General features: G+C 34.9%; 1 protein-coding gene across 1 annotated transcript in view; it reads right to left on the bottom strand.

The window, feature by feature from the left end:
- LOC129231405 (monocarboxylate transporter 12-like) overlaps window positions 1–8729 on the bottom strand; it is a 66190-nt gene extending 57461 nt beyond the window's left edge. The window contains exon 1 of the mRNA XM_054865717.1: window positions 8565–8729. Coding sequence (XP_054721692.1) covers window positions 8565–8586 — 22 coding nt within the window. The 5' untranslated portion in view covers window positions 8587–8729. The remainder of the gene's footprint in view (window positions 1–8564) is intronic.
- Window positions 8730–18815: the final 10086 nt, after the last annotated feature.

Below are 18815 nucleotides of genomic sequence, written 5' to 3'. Positions count from 1 at the left end.
TGTGTTGCACAAAGGTATTTATTCATTTCTCGCAAATTATTTTTATCACAGGTACTTATTTTTTTAACCGACTTCAAAAAGGAAGCGGTTATCAGTTCATACCGTATGTATGGTTTTTTTTTTTTTTTTTTGTCTACTCACAGCGTCTCACCTAGTGAACCGATTTTGATGATTCTTTTTTTAATGGATAGGGGATGGCTCAACTTAGGTCCCATTACTTTGCTTGACCCTATTTGTCCCTTAGAAAAAAGTTATGGGCAAAAAACAACAAATTTCATGCAATTTCCCTATTAAATGATTAAATAAAAACCCATTGTTTTATAAAAGTTTGATGCCATACGACAGTAACATTAATAGTAATTGTAGTGATAATTTTGAATGAAAGCTTCTCTGAAGCAAGCATCAAGTTTCTTCAGGGGGATATTTCGGTAATCGGGAATCTGGCGCTGTCGTCTCATTTTTGGCATAAATAATTTGATTTTGGTAACTCTGCTGATTTATAAGTAAGGCTATGTGAATTATCGAAATCTTCCCTTCTTCAGTGCTATTGCTCCATAGTGGGGGTAAACCTAACCTGGAAGCAAGGTGATGCAGTGATTAGGATCTGCTTAGCCTTCACAATGCTACCATTTGGTTTGCCTCAACTACACAGTAGTATTTTTATCGTTATCATCTACGCCAATAACAGATGCTCAGGGATAAGTAAGAAAATACAGAATTGCATAACAAGCAACTTGTATGCTGTGAAATGGAAACTAGTTAGGGAAAACGTAATACTTAAATGGTTATAATTAAATTAACCACACATGAATTCCAGAGAGGAACAAAGATAAGTTTTTAGTGCCAATTGCCTAAAGTTTAATGCGTGTTTATAGTTTTTTTTTTTTAGTATGGAGAATTTTTATGAAAAAAATAAGGCGAAGTTTCGTGATGGTAACTTCTTACTATTTCTGAAATACCTACATTTACACTAAAAAGAATAAAATAAAAAAATTTTGAAAAAAAAAAAAAAATAGAACCGACTTCCAAATTGCTCTAAAAAGTGAAAAATATTTTTATTCTTTAAACAGCATTGATAATGCTTTTAAACATAATTTTTGAAGTTGACGCAAAAACGATAGATAAAACCATTCACAGCCGTAACTCAACTATAACTATAAATTTAACCAGGCCCAGTTTCTTCACTATCACATACATTATGCATTGATGACAGCATATTTGAATAACGATATAAATCTTTCATTCGTAACTTTGGCTTTTCTGAAAAAAATATGAACGAAGCATGGTTACACTGGATTTTACGTTTTGTTTTTGCGCCAACTTCAAAAATTATGTTTAAAAGCATTATCGATGGTGTTTAAAGAATCAAATTATTTTTCACTTTTTAGAGCAATTTTGAAGTCGGTTCTATTTTTTTTTTCAAAATTTTTTTATTAAACGTAATGCCAAAGCTTCAACCATAAGTTAATGTCCAATCATTGGGAGAATCAGTCCGGACAGTGGAAGAGGTCAATGGCTGCAACAGGTGATGAGTCCTCACCTGTAAGCCTCCCCGAGACGCATTTGCTAAAAATAGCGAGTGTTGGCAAACATTGTGATAGCATTCTGGCTGGGATTCAGCCTTTTTTCTAGTATTATGCAATATCTTTAGGTTCAAAGATGAAAAAAATTTCTTAGTAGGGGAGCGCAAAGAGTGTTTTGGGATTTACTTGAGCCCGTCGAAGAGCTGATTGGGATACCTTTCATCCTTTCGAGTACCTTCACAAAATTTAAGCCCCTTTTTGCAAGGCTGTGCGTCTAAGGCAGCCTGTCAGAATAATTTTAAAAAATTGATCGTCAGAATCATTGAATTGCGTCAGATTAAGATAAGGTGGGTTAGTTACTAGCTAAAAAGTGTAAATTTAGAAACTCTGACTATTTGAGCATGAAGTAAGGGTTTAGAAGGGTTATAAAGTTGCAAAAAAGAAAAAAAAAAGAAAGAAAGAAAAGAAAAGGACAAAAACGTTGTCTTTACATTCTGAAGCGAGGTTGATTTTTTTCCCAAGAAAAGAATGCAAGAATCACGAAAAAATTATAATCTGCTGATTTCTACAAGCCGAAGTAATAAAAACTGTTGATCAAGTTTAGAGCGTACACAGTCACAGTAAGCAATTAAGCTTGACCACTGAGAATGGCGAGTGAATTGATGGTTGAAACGGAATATTTCATCGGTTAGTAGGTATGATCGACGAAATTTTTTTCTAGCGGTCAGATTAATGAAACTCCTCTGAATATTCGTCAGATTTTAGTCTACGATGACTGGAACATCAAGCTGCACCTTCTGTATAAAAATCGGACGCGCTCATGTATTTCAATATGAAGATTTATTTGCATTTAGCATCACGGGCTCCAGTGGCGTGTGCACGGGGGGGGGGGGGGGATAGAGCACCTGTTGACCCGGGACCGAGATTTTTTAAATGAGGGGTGAAATATATGTAGGGACATAGGGGTAAACAATTTGGAGGGATTCCCGTAAAAGTCATTTGTGACTCGCCCCAAAATTTCTGTACCTTTCCTGATGAGCTCCCCTACAATAATACTATGAAAGAAAGAAAAACCGAATATGCTTCGTTTAAAAGTTTCAAAAAAAAAAAAGAGTTTATTTTCCTATTTGCATAGCATTATCTCGTGGCTGGATTGCTCAGCGAGAATATAATTGGCTCTTACTTACATTCCTTCCTTATTTACAAAAGATTGCAAAAGCTATTTCAACCCACTAAGCCTGTGTTTCTCAATCTTTATCTGTTTGCGAACCGCTTTTAACTTGAAAACATATACAACTTCCTCGCTTTTCATTAAGTTGTGAGAAACTTTGGTTTGAGACCTCTCACTAGGGACTGTCCATGAATGATTTTTTTTTTCAAAAAAATTATCCCCTCTCCCCCTGTGTCACAAAGTATCACACTTTGCCTTACCCCCTCCTCTCTTTTCAGATCTCACGCTGTTTCTCATAAGCAAATTGTTTACCAAACAATTTTTGATGTCACTTTTCTTGTTACTCCCATCTTCCCCCGTGTCACAAACTGTTATGACTTCAAGACCATTCATGGTGATACCATTTATGGACAGCCCCATACGATAACTCCCTAAATAGTACAAGATTCAAGAGCGAATCCAGCTTCTGGTTTTGGAGGGGTCACTTCCGGAAGGCGAATGGGTCATATAAGTATCATTTTTACGCATAAATAGTGTCTGGGATGAATTTGTCAAAGTGTAATGCTCTAAAACGCAGATTTGAGCTGTGTTTGGTCACTTAAAGGTATCATGAATCATGACCTTCTTTGGGTTCGCACTTGACAAGATCGTACTGGAAATTTCTGTGCTCCACAAATTTGAAATCATCGGCCTAGACTGTAGGCAACAAACCATTCGATTGCCTACCAAATGCATAACATTAAAATTTTATAACGTCTTTACGTACAGTAACTTGACTTTTGGGGAATTTATGCCTTAATTGCGAAAAGTTTCAGAAGATTATGAGCGTTTTTTTTTTTTTTTTTTGTATTGTCATTAAAAGCGGGAGAGGAAAGTTTCCACTTTGCTATGGACAATTACCTTTTTTCGTTTTTTTTTTCCTTTTCGGCAATTAGTATTTGTTTAGTTTCCTTGTTTTTGTAATTTACTTCAAGAGAAATTTTAAAAAGATGAAAGTAGAAATACGTGCATTTATTTACTTTTTTTTTTTTTTTTTGCTATTAACATTATCCTTCTGACTGACATGATAGAGAGTTAAGTAGAACCTGAGTAGAACCGTGTATTAATGAGGGCATTGGTTAACCTCAGCTTCTCCCTTTTGCATCCATGTGTGTAAAAAACATGATATAAAGTGGCTGAAACTGGACGAGTGTAATCACAGAACTCACACCAAAAATTGTCAAATTTCCATTTCCCTCCTTGAGAACGGACGTAGGCGGATACCTGTAGCAGATTCAAACCCCACACGTTGAGGGGCGCCCCGATCAGAGGCCACGGGAAGTTACTGTGACCTTCCAAAAATTTCCTTACTTGACAAATTTTACGGCGAAAACTTCGCGTTCTATTCGGCGATTTTATAATTCGACAAAGGTTGGAGTTCCATTCGACAAATTGAAAGTTTCCGCCTTCCCAAAAATTTAGCTTCGGGACACCCTTGCATAAATAATGAGTTCATGAAGCTTTTCTCTGCAGGGTCCCCCGTACCTACCACTATTAGTGGTTTAACCTGTTGGATGGGACCCTGAAGACAGCTCTGAATTTTTGATCCAGACCAGAAGGCGAGCAATCCCTGGTCCAGCACCCCAAAAGATATCGTTTCACTTGAAGGACTTTGTGACCACGAGCATATGTAACGTTCCCCAAGTTCATGAAGCTGTGAAATATTTGCAAGGTTTTACAATATTAATGCAAATTATGTGAACTAAACGTGAGGAAATGTTAAGAACTCGGATGATATTGTACGAAGGAAAGCAAGACATCCGACAAGGACTTTCAGAAGGTGAGAGCAGCAACTATCTTGCACACAGTCATCACAAAAGCTCTGTGGAAAATGAGAATAGTTCGCGCAACCAGTAACAAAGTCATCCAAATCCTAGCAGTAATCAAAGGAGTATTCGGATCGTATTTTTTTCTTTTCTTTTAACTTCTGGATTCACTCCAAGCGAGGAGGGCAGACAGCGTGGTTGTCGGGAATCTCCTTCAAGAGGTTGAGAGCGAATCCACGGAAAAGACCGGTCGCACAGGTGAGACGTGCGGAATGCTCGAAAAAGCTCACAAAGTAAAATAATGGGGGAAATTTTGAGACTAGAACGATAAATTAAGCTGGTTGTATGCAGGGGTGCCCCGATAGAAGGTCACTGGAGGTCAGAGGCGGGTAGTACGGAATTTCATTTTAGGGGGGGGGGGGGCATGGCCAAGTGTTGAGAGTGGACTCAAGTAAAATTTTTTGAAGGCATTTTTTTGAAGTGATTTATTTAAAAATCACAACAGAAAGGAATATTAATTTACAGAGACTTTACATAAAAATAATTACACAATCAAATGTTTTATCAATTAAAGCTATGCCTTACAACTCTGGAAATATTTTTATCGTCCATTGAATTTGTTGCATAAAAACCGATCAGGCGGCAGACACTTCTTTGTTTATTCAGTTCACTGGCACCTGAAAACAGCGCCGTGGAAAGACTCTCTCAAGCAAAGCTATATATCAATAGCAAATGACGTGTTATGCCACAAAAAAAAAAAAAAAAAAAGGAAATCAAAAGTTCTTTCTTTTTTTTTATGCTTCTCCGTTCAGTTTTTTTTTCTTCTTTTTTTTTCAATCAGTCATTTTCACTACTCAAATGCAATGAACCTTATACGATTACAAAAAACATTGCACAGATTCCGGGGGGGGGGGGGGGGTCGCGACCCACATGACCCCCCCCCCCCTTCTTGTATCCATCCCTTCATGTAATGCCCAAAAAATATTGAATTAAAAAAATAATCTTTTTAATATGGTTTCGATCAAGTTTTTTTTTTATTTTTTCAAGCAAACATTCAAATACGGTCGCGGTTGGGAGGGGGGGGGGGAGTCATTACCCCCGTGACCCCCTCCCCGCCTTGTATCCGCCACTGCTGGAGGTCTGTGTGATATCCCAAAAATTAACTTATTCGTCAAATTAGGTCTGACGATTCGGTAAAATTTTCATCCTTCCACAAAGTTTGAAGTTCCATTCGGCAACTTGAGAATTACCACGTCCCAAAAATTTTAGTTCGGGGCGCGTACATATACGCGTATATGTGCGTGTAAATATACGCGAGAGCGCATGAGCACGCGCGCAAACACACACTCACACAGAATTTCTCACCAAGAGAAAATACTCCTTAACATTTTTTAGAGAAGTGAAACCCATTTTGGAGGAGTGAAATATACGCTAACAGTGAAGACCAAGTAGTGATCAATTCATTTGAAATCTAAGTTTCTATGGATGAAATTGAAAATTGGTAGAGGAAGAAGAAAGGGATATTTCACTATTATAATGTATGACGTTTTTATTTAAACAAACAACAAAACATTCAAATTTAATGGTAGTAGTTAAAAAAAATACAGACTCATTTTAACGGGGCCGTTGAAGTTTTTTTAGGTAAGTCTCTTCATTCTGATGGTTATTTTTAGGGATTGTTCCTCACTCTAATGAGACATTTTAGGAACTACATTCGAATGAGGATTTGTACGATCTGTTGACGCTATTTTGGAAATTTTCTTTACTTTAAAATGGCATTTTAAACTATATTTCTCTTCATATATCATGCGACAATGGGGGGAGGGACCTGTATGTCCTCCAGAAAGCGATGTATTCTCCTCCAGAAAGCGATGCAACAATCGAGATAGCCGTGCCCAATGTTAATATGACGGAGACCTTTTTTTTTTTTAAGGAAAATTTAGACTTTATTTAAGAATTGTTGACCTTTTTCGAATGGAAGTTTTGAGGACTAGCACGTGCGACGCCGGATGCACCTTTCGGAGACTGCCGTCATCATTCAGATGTAAAATGTTGGCATACGTGATGAACTTGTGTCACTTGGTTCGAGATTTTTTTTTTTTTTTTGCCTCTACCCAGGGAGTGACCGATTATTCAAGGTAGCCCATGCACCGCCCGCCATCGCCGGATGCGCATTTCTTGGTGACTCTATTATCATTATTTTGATGTAAATTTTGCATTACATTTTTTCCTTCTTTTAGCTATTTAACATGAGTCACTTGACATCGCTTTTATAAACAAGATAGCCCATGCAATGCTAGGAGACGCTATTAAAATTTAATAAACAGTGATCGCGTACCATTGTAATGCGTTCTCTGTTTGTAAATTTTGGCAGTCTTCTTGTTTTTGTTATATTTTCAAGGACTACAAGCATTAGTTCTTTTTATTAGCATCAACAATTTTGGCAAAACTTGAAAAAATTGCCAAGAATTTCAGTTATTAGAATCAGGGCTGGCTTTCTGCCGGCATAAACTAGTTTTTGCCGTGCCAGTGGCAGAAACTGGTTATAACCGGTAAAAACCGGCAGAAACTGGCAAAATCTTAAAAGTGTCTTTAATAATTCAACAAATTACTAAATGAATCTTGTTTAAGTAAACTAAAAAATTAAACTTCATTTCATCATTTTAAAAAAATTAATTCTATGATTTGATCTTATGATTCCTATCCCTTGATTTAGTTCGGAAAAGCAACTCTTCAATTCCATTCCAGATGCTCGTAACATTTACCTACTAATTGTAATTTGCTTGCTTATAGGCTTCCTCTAAATTGCTTGTGATTGAAATTATCAAGTTCTTCAAGAAGAAAGTGCCAGAATTTTATATTCCAATATTAACATAGATTTTATATCTAATGTCACAGCTTTGCAAAACAAATTGGCCACATTTCTCGAAACTTAATTTTTCAGTCAAATTTTTGCCACTACTGGTTTCTACATGGTGAACCAGTTTAAAAAAATTACAATAGATGGAAATTTCTCAAACAATGCTTGTTCCTTGTTGCATTGCCTGCTAGCTCTTCTGTTGCAAGAATATTCCAAAGTTTCTCATTTGTGCCTAAATTTAGAAACTGTTTCGATTTTAGAAACCACCTTTAAGAGGCAACTGCAGGGTCCAAAGAATGCGGCATTTGATTCTGAACTGTGATGATATTGTAATTAAATTGTGCTTTGATTAACAATTAACTATTTTTTTCATGCATTTTCTATTGTATGTCAATAATTAATTTTTCATCATTTTTTGAGTTTTTGCTAGTTTCTGCCGCAAATATGGCAGAAAGTGGTTTTTGCCATGCAGGTTTTAACCGGTTTCTACCAGTTGTTTTAACCAACTCGGCAGAAAATTCGTTTCGTTTTGTTGATACCACAGCTTTATCCAAATTCTTTAACGTTGCTTATCCTCATATATATATATATATATATATATATATATATATATATATATATATATAATAGGCAATGATCGAGTAACCCGCGAGTTTCAACAATGAAACTCGCTCCACGGCATGATAATTTGATACTATGTCTTGGTAATGTTTAATATGCAGGGAAAGGCTTTATTGTGACAAGGCTGAACTCGATCCGGTAACTTAACTGTTTTACTGGTATTTTAGGGAAATGAAGAATTAAAAAAAAAAAAAAAAAAAGGTTGAAAATTAACGCTATCCACTGGAGTTAGGGTTAAAATATCAACTATCAAAATATCACCAAACAGGCAATTGCTTCGTTCAAATGTAGAAGCAATTTTCACCCGTCATACCTTGATGAGCGACTTTCTCGTCTTTATTTTAATTTCAGAAATTTAATAATCAGTCCTGATCAAGCTTAAATTCAGTTTTCTATTTTTTAGAGAATAGAAATAAAATGAGAAAGTCATTATTTGCAACGCATTTGGCTGTTCATCTCTACGCATTGGATAAGTACTCGAAATATACATGAAGGGTGATTATAATGAAGTCAATTTAAAAACTGTGATAACACAAAATCAACTTTCGCCTCGTAGACAAAGTTAATTATTTTCTTCTACTCACCACTCAGGTTCCAGATGGCCATTCGAAGAGTGAAGGGCCACGAGGCCTGCGCCCTGTTGGCCCCGTAAGCGTCGATGAGGGCCACATAAACCACCCCACTACATCTCACAAGCCCCTGGATGACGAAAGTTATCCAACAGCATGCGGCCGCCACGACCCAGCTCCAGCTGCTATCCGCGCCCGACGTTGCCATGGTGACCGACTGACTCCGGAACCGAAGAGAAGTGAGAGCTTGTTGATAGAGGGCGCCGCGGGAGTTTCTACCATAATGAATGAATGAAGAGATTTATCTTTTCTTCCGTTACCTAAGATTACTTAAAAATTGAAATGAAGTTGGCTGCCATGTTTGGTCACGGTGCTGATTTTTGATTTTTTTTCCCCTCTCCACTTCGAAAATACGAGTAGTTAATGAAACACCTAGCAGGGGCGTAGTCAGCTTCTGGTTACAAAGGGGGGCATTAGAAAAGGGAAGGGGGAATTAAACTGTAATTTTCAGGTTCAAAAATAAGAGATCTATGGCGTTTTTTCCGAATTATAAGTCTAAAAAAATTCAGATTTTGGGCTATATTGGCTGCTTAAGGGGTGGGTCATAAGCCCCATATCTCTCCCCCTCCCATGACCTGACACCTACCGTTACATTTGTACGGATGGGAACTCTTTTTTTTTTTAGCAAACTGTGTTTGACACCCATTTGCTGGGTGATACCTCAACTTAATTTCAGAGTCTATAAAAATTGAAATACTTTAATTCTGAAAAATTTCCCCAATAATAAATCTTAAATTCCATCTTTAAAATTTTAACCAAAATCATTGCACTGTATTGCGGGAAGAGGTTGGGTACAGGTACGTCTGAAGCAAATTTTACACAAAATGCGGCGGTGTACAGCTTTGTACAAATAGCTTTTACTATACCTACATTTCTTGGCTCAATTTTTATTTTAATTTCATTGGCAGCTTTAGAATTAACCTTAATATAAAGATTTTAGGATTAACTACAATTATTGAGATTGGAACCAAGAAATCATGTACGGATTTTATTTTGTACTTTTTAGTGATAACCAAGCTTTCTTAGATTAAGTCTTAAGATTTAAAAAACATTTATATTTTATCCGATCTTTTGGATTTGTGCTTTCGTGCCAACACTTATTTGAATTTACCAAGCATCGTCAGAAGTTTCCGACTTGCTCAAACGATGCATTCCTTTTACTCTTTTTTAACTGAGATCGAAGTGAAAAATATATTATTATTTTTATATGAAAGTAATTATTTAGAAAATGTTAGGCACAATACTCTTTGCTGGCAATTGCTATCAGTTAAATAAAGTTAAAAAAAATAAGCAAACTAGGAGACTACGGCGTAGGTAGCTGTTACTAAAGTTCAATAAACAATCAAGTCAGCTGGTTTCCACAATGACAGTCATTTTCTTATTAGTAGGCCTTTATACATGAAATCAAATTAATTAATAGTCAATTTTTAAAAATTGCGAGGAGAGTCAGTGAAAATTAAAGAAAAAAAGAAATTCAGAGTCGGAGTCGGCATTTTTTCGAACGACTCCGACTCCACAGCCCTGGTCAAAACTAAGACAATTTTTGAAAGCTTATGAATGAGACTACAAAACGGAATCATAAAAAATTTTACGAATATTTCATCGAAAATGTCGATTTTAACGCACTACCTTTAAACCTTTCTCAAAAACTAAAATGTTGCGTAAAATAATGTTTGTGTAAATTTTTTTCATTATTTGTTTCCTGTCTCGTATCTTTCAGTCTCTGGTTTTGTGTGCATGTAGCGCGTCAACATTTCATTTTCGACCCCTATGTTCTACATGATTTTTGCCTTGCTTAGATGTTTTCTATCACCCAGTGAAATTTGCCTTCTTGTTCATATTATCCTTGTATGTATGTCAGTAGGGTAAAAACGATATTTTGTCCCCCTTATGTGAGATTTTGGTTTCTGAGTACCACTTGTCACGATCAATTAGTAAAAGAAATGTTTCAAATAATTTTATAACACCACCAACTAAGGCACATGGTATTTAAGCTTAAATGCATGAAAAACAATTTGTTTTGAAAAATAAAATTTTACCTGAAAGGAAAATATTTGTCACATTTTAGCCTCCCCCCCCCCTTTTCCCAATACATACTGTAAAAGAGGGGTTAATGGTTTTGAAAATATGGTAGTAAAAATCGATACATACTAAGAATTTTATCAAAGAGAAACATCACAAATTATGCACTTTCAGCACAAAATATTAAATTAACAGTTGTAAGACTGATTCTTTAACACTCAAAACTAGTGTTGCTTTTTTTTTTTTTTTTTAATTCTCCAACCCCTAGCACATTTTGTGTTTCTCGAGGTATACTGAAGGCAATGCATCCATATTCTCCATGTTTGTGTTCATAAAAATGATTTTAGTACATAGGATACTTTGCATCATCGTCTTTTTCGTCGACTCTTGGTTGTAGACGAAAATAGGACGTCTTACAGTGGTAGTCAAAATTATGAGAACAAAAGAAAAATACCCAGATCTTGGCTGCATTTGGTCGGAAAGTTATGCATATTTTATGACTAGAAACTAAGGGTTAAAGATATTTTTTTAAGTATTTTTATTGGAAATACATAGAAATTTTGTATTTATACAATGAAGTTCGAATTTATACATCCCTGTTACTTGGACAAAATTATAAGGACAATTAAATTTGTGTGTTCTGAAAAGCAAAATTTGCTTGTTTTTTGTTCTGCACACTGCACTACATAACAATATAAATACTCGGTAAACGATATGGACCGTCATATTCTATTTTTACAGTCATGACGTTAGGTACTAAACTTAAAGAATTTGAAAAAAAAAAAAAAAAAAAAAAACGAAGTCGGTGCTTGAAAAATTCACGACTTATTGCTTACTGCACGTCAAATAGCAACAAATCTGAATAGAAAAAGATCGGTCATTTAAAACTTTCTCAAAAATCCCCCCCCCCCAAAGAAGAACTGGTAGGAAATCTTCTGTTTCTGTACTTGTGAAACACATGATTATGAGACGAGCTTGCTTTGAAAAACAAACATGAAGACGTAAGATGGGAGTTTAAGTTACAATGCAGTTCTCGGGGATATTTCGATAATTGGGAATCTGGCACGTTTGTTTCATTTTTGGCATAAATAATTTTATTTTAGTAACCCTTCTGCTTTATAGCAGTCAGGCGCTGGAGCCAAAAATTGACGCCAATAAAGAAACATCGCCAGATTCCCAATTATCGAAATCTTCCCAGTTCTCGAACTGTTTAACATGTTTTAAAAAAAAGAAAAAGTTTCATGATGTGAAACTAATGTCACGATCGACTCTACAAAAAATTCATGAGAGATCAAGGGTTGAGCGTTGCCAAAAATGCTTGATTATGGGTAAAAAGTGGGACAATGTAATCTTTTCTGATGTGAAAAAGTTTAATTAGGATGGACTAGGTGATTTTTGCGACTTCTGGTACAATCTCTGTGAAGGAAAACAAAATATCAACGCGTACGTTTGGAGGCGGCTCAGTAATGGTCTGTGGAAGTTTCGCTACGAACCGGAAACTGTACCTATGTTTTTTGTGCATGGCAGAATGAATTCTGAGAGTGATGTTGATGTACTTAGCAGTATTTTTTTTAAACCAAAAACACCGTAAATTACTATTTAAAACAATTTGTTTCAGCAGGATGATGCCTAATTGCATGTTTTTAAATTTCAAAATCAATGTTTAATGCTTATTCCGTGAAATTGCTGTATTGGCCCAACAAAAGGCTCGATCAAAGTTGGATGGCAAATTTTTTTCAAATTTGTAGATTTACAACATTGTTTAACTATTTTTCACCATAGGTTTCATCATTACTTTTTTTGCATCAAAAATCTCTCGGGTCCACGCTATGTCAGACAAATGGAAATGTTAGTGACCTTAAAGGAAAATAAAAAAAACAAAGAAGTTCAAGGAAATTACATTTAATTCAGTCTTAAAAGAAATGCTTAATTCCATAAAATAAAAAAAAAATCTAGTTTTAAAACCATTCTACGTAGAGTATATTCAGTGAAAACAGGAATTGAAATTTAATTTTAAAAATATTAAATATAAGGTAAATTTAACAAAATTTTGTTATAACACTTAAACTATGTTTACAATTAGTATTAACTAGGAATACATTGAATATGCGATTGGTATACGGCCAATTCGGCAGACAAAACCAAATAGTAAACAAATTTAAATGTTCAACAATTGGTAAGCGAACATACATTTTTAACACAATGAATGAAAGTTATAATATACTACCATAGTGCTGAATTAATTCAAATTGTTACTAACTAATACTTTTACATTCAAAATATGATTTAATATGAGGAAAACTCAGATGATAAATTTCAACTTTGTTGCTTTTTAATTTGCCGCAAATTTTATGTCACACCACATTAACTTCAGACTATTACTAGCTCATTTAAATATAACACAATATCCAGGAAAAAAAAACCTTCACAAGATTAAGTGTTCACAAATTTATGTAAAGTCAATTAATTGTTTTACTATTTTTGAAATAAAATATACAGGTATAAACAATAAAAATAAATAAGTAAAAAAATAAATAAAAAGCAATTTTTTTCACAAGTCTTTGAAAAGGTGATTAATAACATGAGATTAACAATTGGATATTAAATATTGTAGCAAGTTAATTTCGGAAGTTAATAGGTAAGGCGTAGCGTGTTACCATGGTCATAAATGTCACGAAATAAATAAATTATTAATTTATTTTAAACCAAAAATCCCATTTACTAATTTGTTTTTGGAATGATTTTACTTTTTAAATATTTCAAACTAATAATGATAATATAAATTTATTATGTTACAGAAAATAGCGTTTCTACTTTAAATTGGCATAAAATAAAAAAAAATAATACCAGAGTTAAATTTCTAACTGAATATTCGCTATTCAGGGTATCTTAAGTAAAATAATGTTTACATCACAAAAAAATTTGCAAATTTTGCATCGTAATGTATACTACGAATAAATAATAATAGTTGCTCATAACTACTTGCATTTTTTCTGACAAAGATAATTTATATCTGCAAATTGTGGGCACAAAAACTCTGATTTGCACTAAGAATTGAAAAATATTAGTGGTTTGAATTTTAAACTTATTATGGTTATGCTACAGCATAGGAAACATTCGACATTACGATATAATATTGCAGACATAGAAAACAAATCTAATTCATTACAAGTAAAATACCCTTAAGAAACGCACATACAACTTCAAGTAATTAATACTACAAAAATAGATGTGACATATAAACACTTATCGATTATAATTGCAATTATTTCGAAGTAATCCAGTTTAACTTCAAAACCACGTACACTCTGCAAAAGCTGTAATCCATTCTAGCTAGCTATCTCCACAACAGAATCGTTCGCCTCTTAGAGTGACGTCACGGCGAAACTAGTTTTCAGTCCTTTGGCCCGGGTCGTAAAGAAGGCAGTAACCAGACCCGTCATCTGAGCAATCAAGGAAGTCAGGGAATTTAGATAATAAGTAATCATGCATTTGTGCTTGTATTTTGATGTTTTTCTCCAACAAAATCCAAAAAAAAAAATTAAATTCAAACCCTCCCCACCCCCTGGAAAACTTCAAAATGACGGGCCCGACCCAATTTTAGTAAATTTCAACAATTTATAATTAGTGCTAAAATTTCATTCAAAAAATGAACACAGCTATAAGTTGGATTAATGTCATTTAACTACAGCATGGAGCCGATAAGAAGAGCTGGCTCTCCCAAGTTTTTAAGCAAGAAGCTGAAAATTAGATTTTGAAGCAAAAACAAAATTGTGGGAACCTTCAGGGTTCCCACTTTCTTTGAATCTTGGCTGCCATGATGGAAGAGTTGATTATCGATAAAAGTTGATCGTGAAAAACAGAAGAACATGAAAACACAAATGAAATGATAATATCTTGAGTTCTTTTTTTTAATGTACCTTTAGACATTACAAAATAAAATATTCTTTTTACTCCCTATTTTTTTTCATACTATATTTACTGTCTAAAAATTACTCCAGTGCATTAATTGTACCTTTTTATATGAGAACTTAAAAATAGTAATAAGATATTTGGTTTCTTATTGATTGCAATTAATCCCGTGAAAGTATCTAAAATTTATCAAAGCTTGTTTTTAAAAATATCCTGACTCAATTTCACAAGTTTTCTTCCCCACCCCCTTCCTTTTTTTTTTCTTTCCTTTTTTTTCTTTTCTTTTTTTTTTTTTTTTGAAGAAATTCAGCAGTAGTAAAGCTTGCTTTTGAATTCCTTTCTTATTTCAATTATTTTGGGGTAAAAAAACATGAGGAAGGGATAGTTTGCGAAAGCCGCTCCAAAGAACTGAGTTGAATGGGACCTCCCAAAAGAGCTTTTAGTTGTATTCATGTAAACGATCTTTAGGGAGATTGGGGTTTAGCAGTAAGTTGTGATCTTTTGTAATCACTTATCTTTCAAATATTTCACCTGCTTGAGCAACTTATATCCGTGGACTCGGAATGGGCACTAAATTACCCGAAGATAAAGGGATCGACGAGGAAGATAATTTTCTGTGTTATTAGTTATTTTGAGGCGTCACAATACACCAAACGACACTGCAGAATACTTTTTATCTCCTTCGAAAATAAAAGGAAGTTTTTTCTCTCTTTTTCTTGTTCAGAAGTACGTCGGACGTCCGGACGTCCACGGACGGTGAGTTTCTTCCGAAAAGTATTCCTCTGGGATGCGGAACCTCCTCTTTCATTTTTTCCCTTTCTTGCTCCTGCTCCTTTGGGATGCACATTAGGGATTAGCAGTGCAGGGATACAGGACCACAGAAGATAGATCTATCTTCTATGATCGTGGGAAGGGGCTTTCAGTTGCTCTAACGTCGAATGACAGAAAGTTCATTAACTGCCCTCTGTAACTGCCGAAATGGTATTCCGTTTTTATCTTTTATGATCCCGTACCTTTTAAAAATTTTCCCATGGTTTCGCAACTGATTTCGGCTTCCACCCCAAGAGAAATTATATTTACTGCATTTTAGATGAGCAACAAGCAAAAATTCTTTTCTTTGTCATTAACCTTGAACGCATCAAAAGTAAGTGACCGGTAAGTGCCTCTTCTCATTTAGATTATCATTCAAGACATTCTAAATTCTGTATCGTGTGTGTAAACAAAAGAACTGATAATTTTAAAAGAGTTCAAAACGATGCTCGCACAATGTGCAGTGACTGTGGTGCAGTTTTGTGTACTGTATTTTTCAAAGATTCGTCCCAGAACAACTCTCTGTAAAATCGTAAGTAGTTTTTGAAACTATTTTGTTCATCAGTTTGTTGAAAATTTTCCTAACATGAAACGTGATATCAGCTGTACATGTATGCACATAATAACTTATGAAGACATTGTTAGAGATTATGTTCTATTATAGTTTGTAAAGGAAATGAAAATTACCAAGTTACATTCAAAGAAATAAACAAATTAGTAGAAAAATAAATTTAAATTTAAAAATAAACAGCGAATAAATAAGTAAGAAAACAAATATAAAGTAATTGATAAAATGATAATGTAAAACATAAAATAAATCAAGGCTATGATTTTTTTTTTCATCTTTTATTACTATTTTTTTCTTTTTATAATTAGTAAACTCAATTGCTCTTGACCAAACAGAGTGGAAAAAATACCCCACGTACCAGTTCAGTCTAGAACATTAAGAGTATTTTTACAGTTGTCACAGACGCTTCGAAGATGCGTGTATTGCAAACACATTAAAATATTAGGATCGAAGTGTCGATATCGAAAATTTCATCATGAAAAACCAATTGTTTTCTTTTTAAAAAATAAACACCACTGAAGAAGGCTTAAAATCACTATTTTGGAAATTTAAAACAACTCCGGGGCAGAGTTCCAAACCTCACCCATTCATCTAGTTTCATCAAAAGTGGCCTATTACATTTTTAGAAATTCAATTTCGAAAAATTTCCAAGGATCCCCTCCCCACTCTGTTGTTTTAATGTCATCGAAGAATTGCGTTTTTCGAACTTCAACACCGAAAAATTGCAGGAAGAGAGTCACTGACACCTTCCCATTACATTACGAAAAAATGGCTTACAATCACATATTGTTTGAAACAATACATATTGTTTAAAAAAATTGTGGGGCCGAAAAACTCAAAAATGTTAATAAAAATGTAGATTAATACGATTTTTAGTAGGGAGCCCAAAGTCAGATTTTGCGGCGGGGCCGAAAATTTGAAGTTACGCTACTGTTGTGAGGCATTGTGGCACCCGAAGTATGAAAAAATGGCATTCAATGTCGAAACAAAAAAGAACTTATTTTCCCCATCCAAAAAAAAAGAAAAAAAAAGAAAAAAGAAAGAAAGAAAAAAGCCAGGATAAAATTTTTCAAGACCGTTCTTCAACTTCCGTGACATCAAGACTGATAAAAGTGATTGAAAAAAAGGGGGAAATTATGGATTACCCGGGTTTTTCATGGCAAAATGCTCGTTGTCCTTACAATTTTGTCCAGTTTTATCAGTGGCATTTTTTTTATTAATCACGGCAAAACATTTATAATTTATATTTCAAAATATTCTGCTTTCCCCAGCGATTTCCAGCTTAAAAAGGCACTTTGAGTATAAATTTCATTGAATTATTTCAGAAATAACTTTTTTTTCCAGTGCAATTTTCTGTTGTTCTTATAATTCTGACCACCGCTGTATCTGCCAATATAGAAACCAAATGTTGCAAAACTTTCAGATCACTTAGTTTATAGCTTACACGAAAAAATTGTGTCAAATACAACTAAATAAACACATTCTAATTTATCAAAAAGAGCAATCAGGAACACTATTACGACTCCTCACGATTTAAAAAGCAGAATAACTGCTTCCAAGCAACAACGCAGAGGACTAGACACATGAAACTTTCCGAAATAAACAGTGCTCTTGATTGCAACCAATAAAAAATATCACCGGTGGCGAAACCTAGTGTTTGACGATAGAAACTTGGGCACGAAATAGAGCACGGGGGCGAACTATGGCTACATTACTCCATAAGGATGGTTCATGGGATCGTTTTATGATTCCTCAACCTTTCACTTCCACGAATCTCTGGCGTATTGATAAAACTTATGAATTTAGAGGGAGACGAAATCATTTGGTTTAGGCACAAAATGGCGGTCGCTCGTCGTCCTTATTCTATGGTTCCGTAACTTTCTACGCATAATCCGTGACGTAAAAAGACAAGCGAAAGGATTTATTTTATCAGATGTTGTTATCCCGAGTCGCGAGGCCGAAACGAGCAATAAAACCTGAGATTGGGAGGGATTAAACAATGAGTGGACGTTTCAGACGCGTCTTTCGAAATAGAGTGCATGATTTCCTTGAAAATCTGTGAATGCGATAGAGAATACTATCTGTTACGAATTGTTTGGAAATGATACCCTGTTGAGTTAAAAGTTCATGTTGAATTAAGGGTAGAAGAAGCAACAAAAACGTGTCTGTGATGACAGGAATGCTTAAAATATACTCGCTTAAAGAAGTTAAATGTGCCTCAGTGGCAGAGTAGGATCCTTAGCCTAAGCAATTGCTTCACACACTTGAGGCGGTGGGTTCGATTCCCACCCTCGCTCCGGATGTACTTTCCCCTCTTTTTGAATTGTAATCAAGAAATGAGATGCAGTGAAACCTGTAAAGTTGACCACCCTTGCAGACCCGTCATTTCGGGGACAAAGGGGACAAATTCAATTGGAAAACAACAAAACCGCGCCAACTTACATATGAATACATTTATTTTTCTAAGCGGGGGGGGGGGCAATTGGTCCACCCTGACCATCTTAAATGACGGGCCTGCCCTTTGGAAGTTGACCACTTGTTTGAGTTGGCAGCTATTGTCGGGAACAGAATTAGTCCTGGACAGTGCTGTTCCCAGCAATTTTTCTGAGGGTATACTCCCAGTAATCAGTTATGCACAATATGTGTATGCGAGCATATACATAATATGTCATAATAAGAAAATTTTTTAAGCTTGAGGGTATACGCTATATGTCTAAAAAATGTTTGAGAGTATACGGCGTGTGTGGAGTATACCCTATGGGAACACCACTGGTCCTGGATCGTACTATTTATCGACCTCTATAAGTTGACCACGAAAGTACTGTACCGCAGGTGGTTAACTTTCAAAAGTTTCATTGTACTTATTTTATTTCAAACTGTTTACTTCGAATAAA

Source organism: Uloborus diversus, chromosome 1 (genome assembly GCF_026930045.1).
Source record: "Uloborus diversus isolate 005 chromosome 1, Udiv.v.3.1, whole genome shotgun sequence".
NCBI classification, from domain to species: domain Eukaryota; kingdom Metazoa; phylum Arthropoda; class Arachnida; order Araneae; family Uloboridae; genus Uloborus; species Uloborus diversus.
Note: the sequence above shows the minus strand (reverse complement) of the source record. Positions and strands in the feature narration are given on the sequence as shown.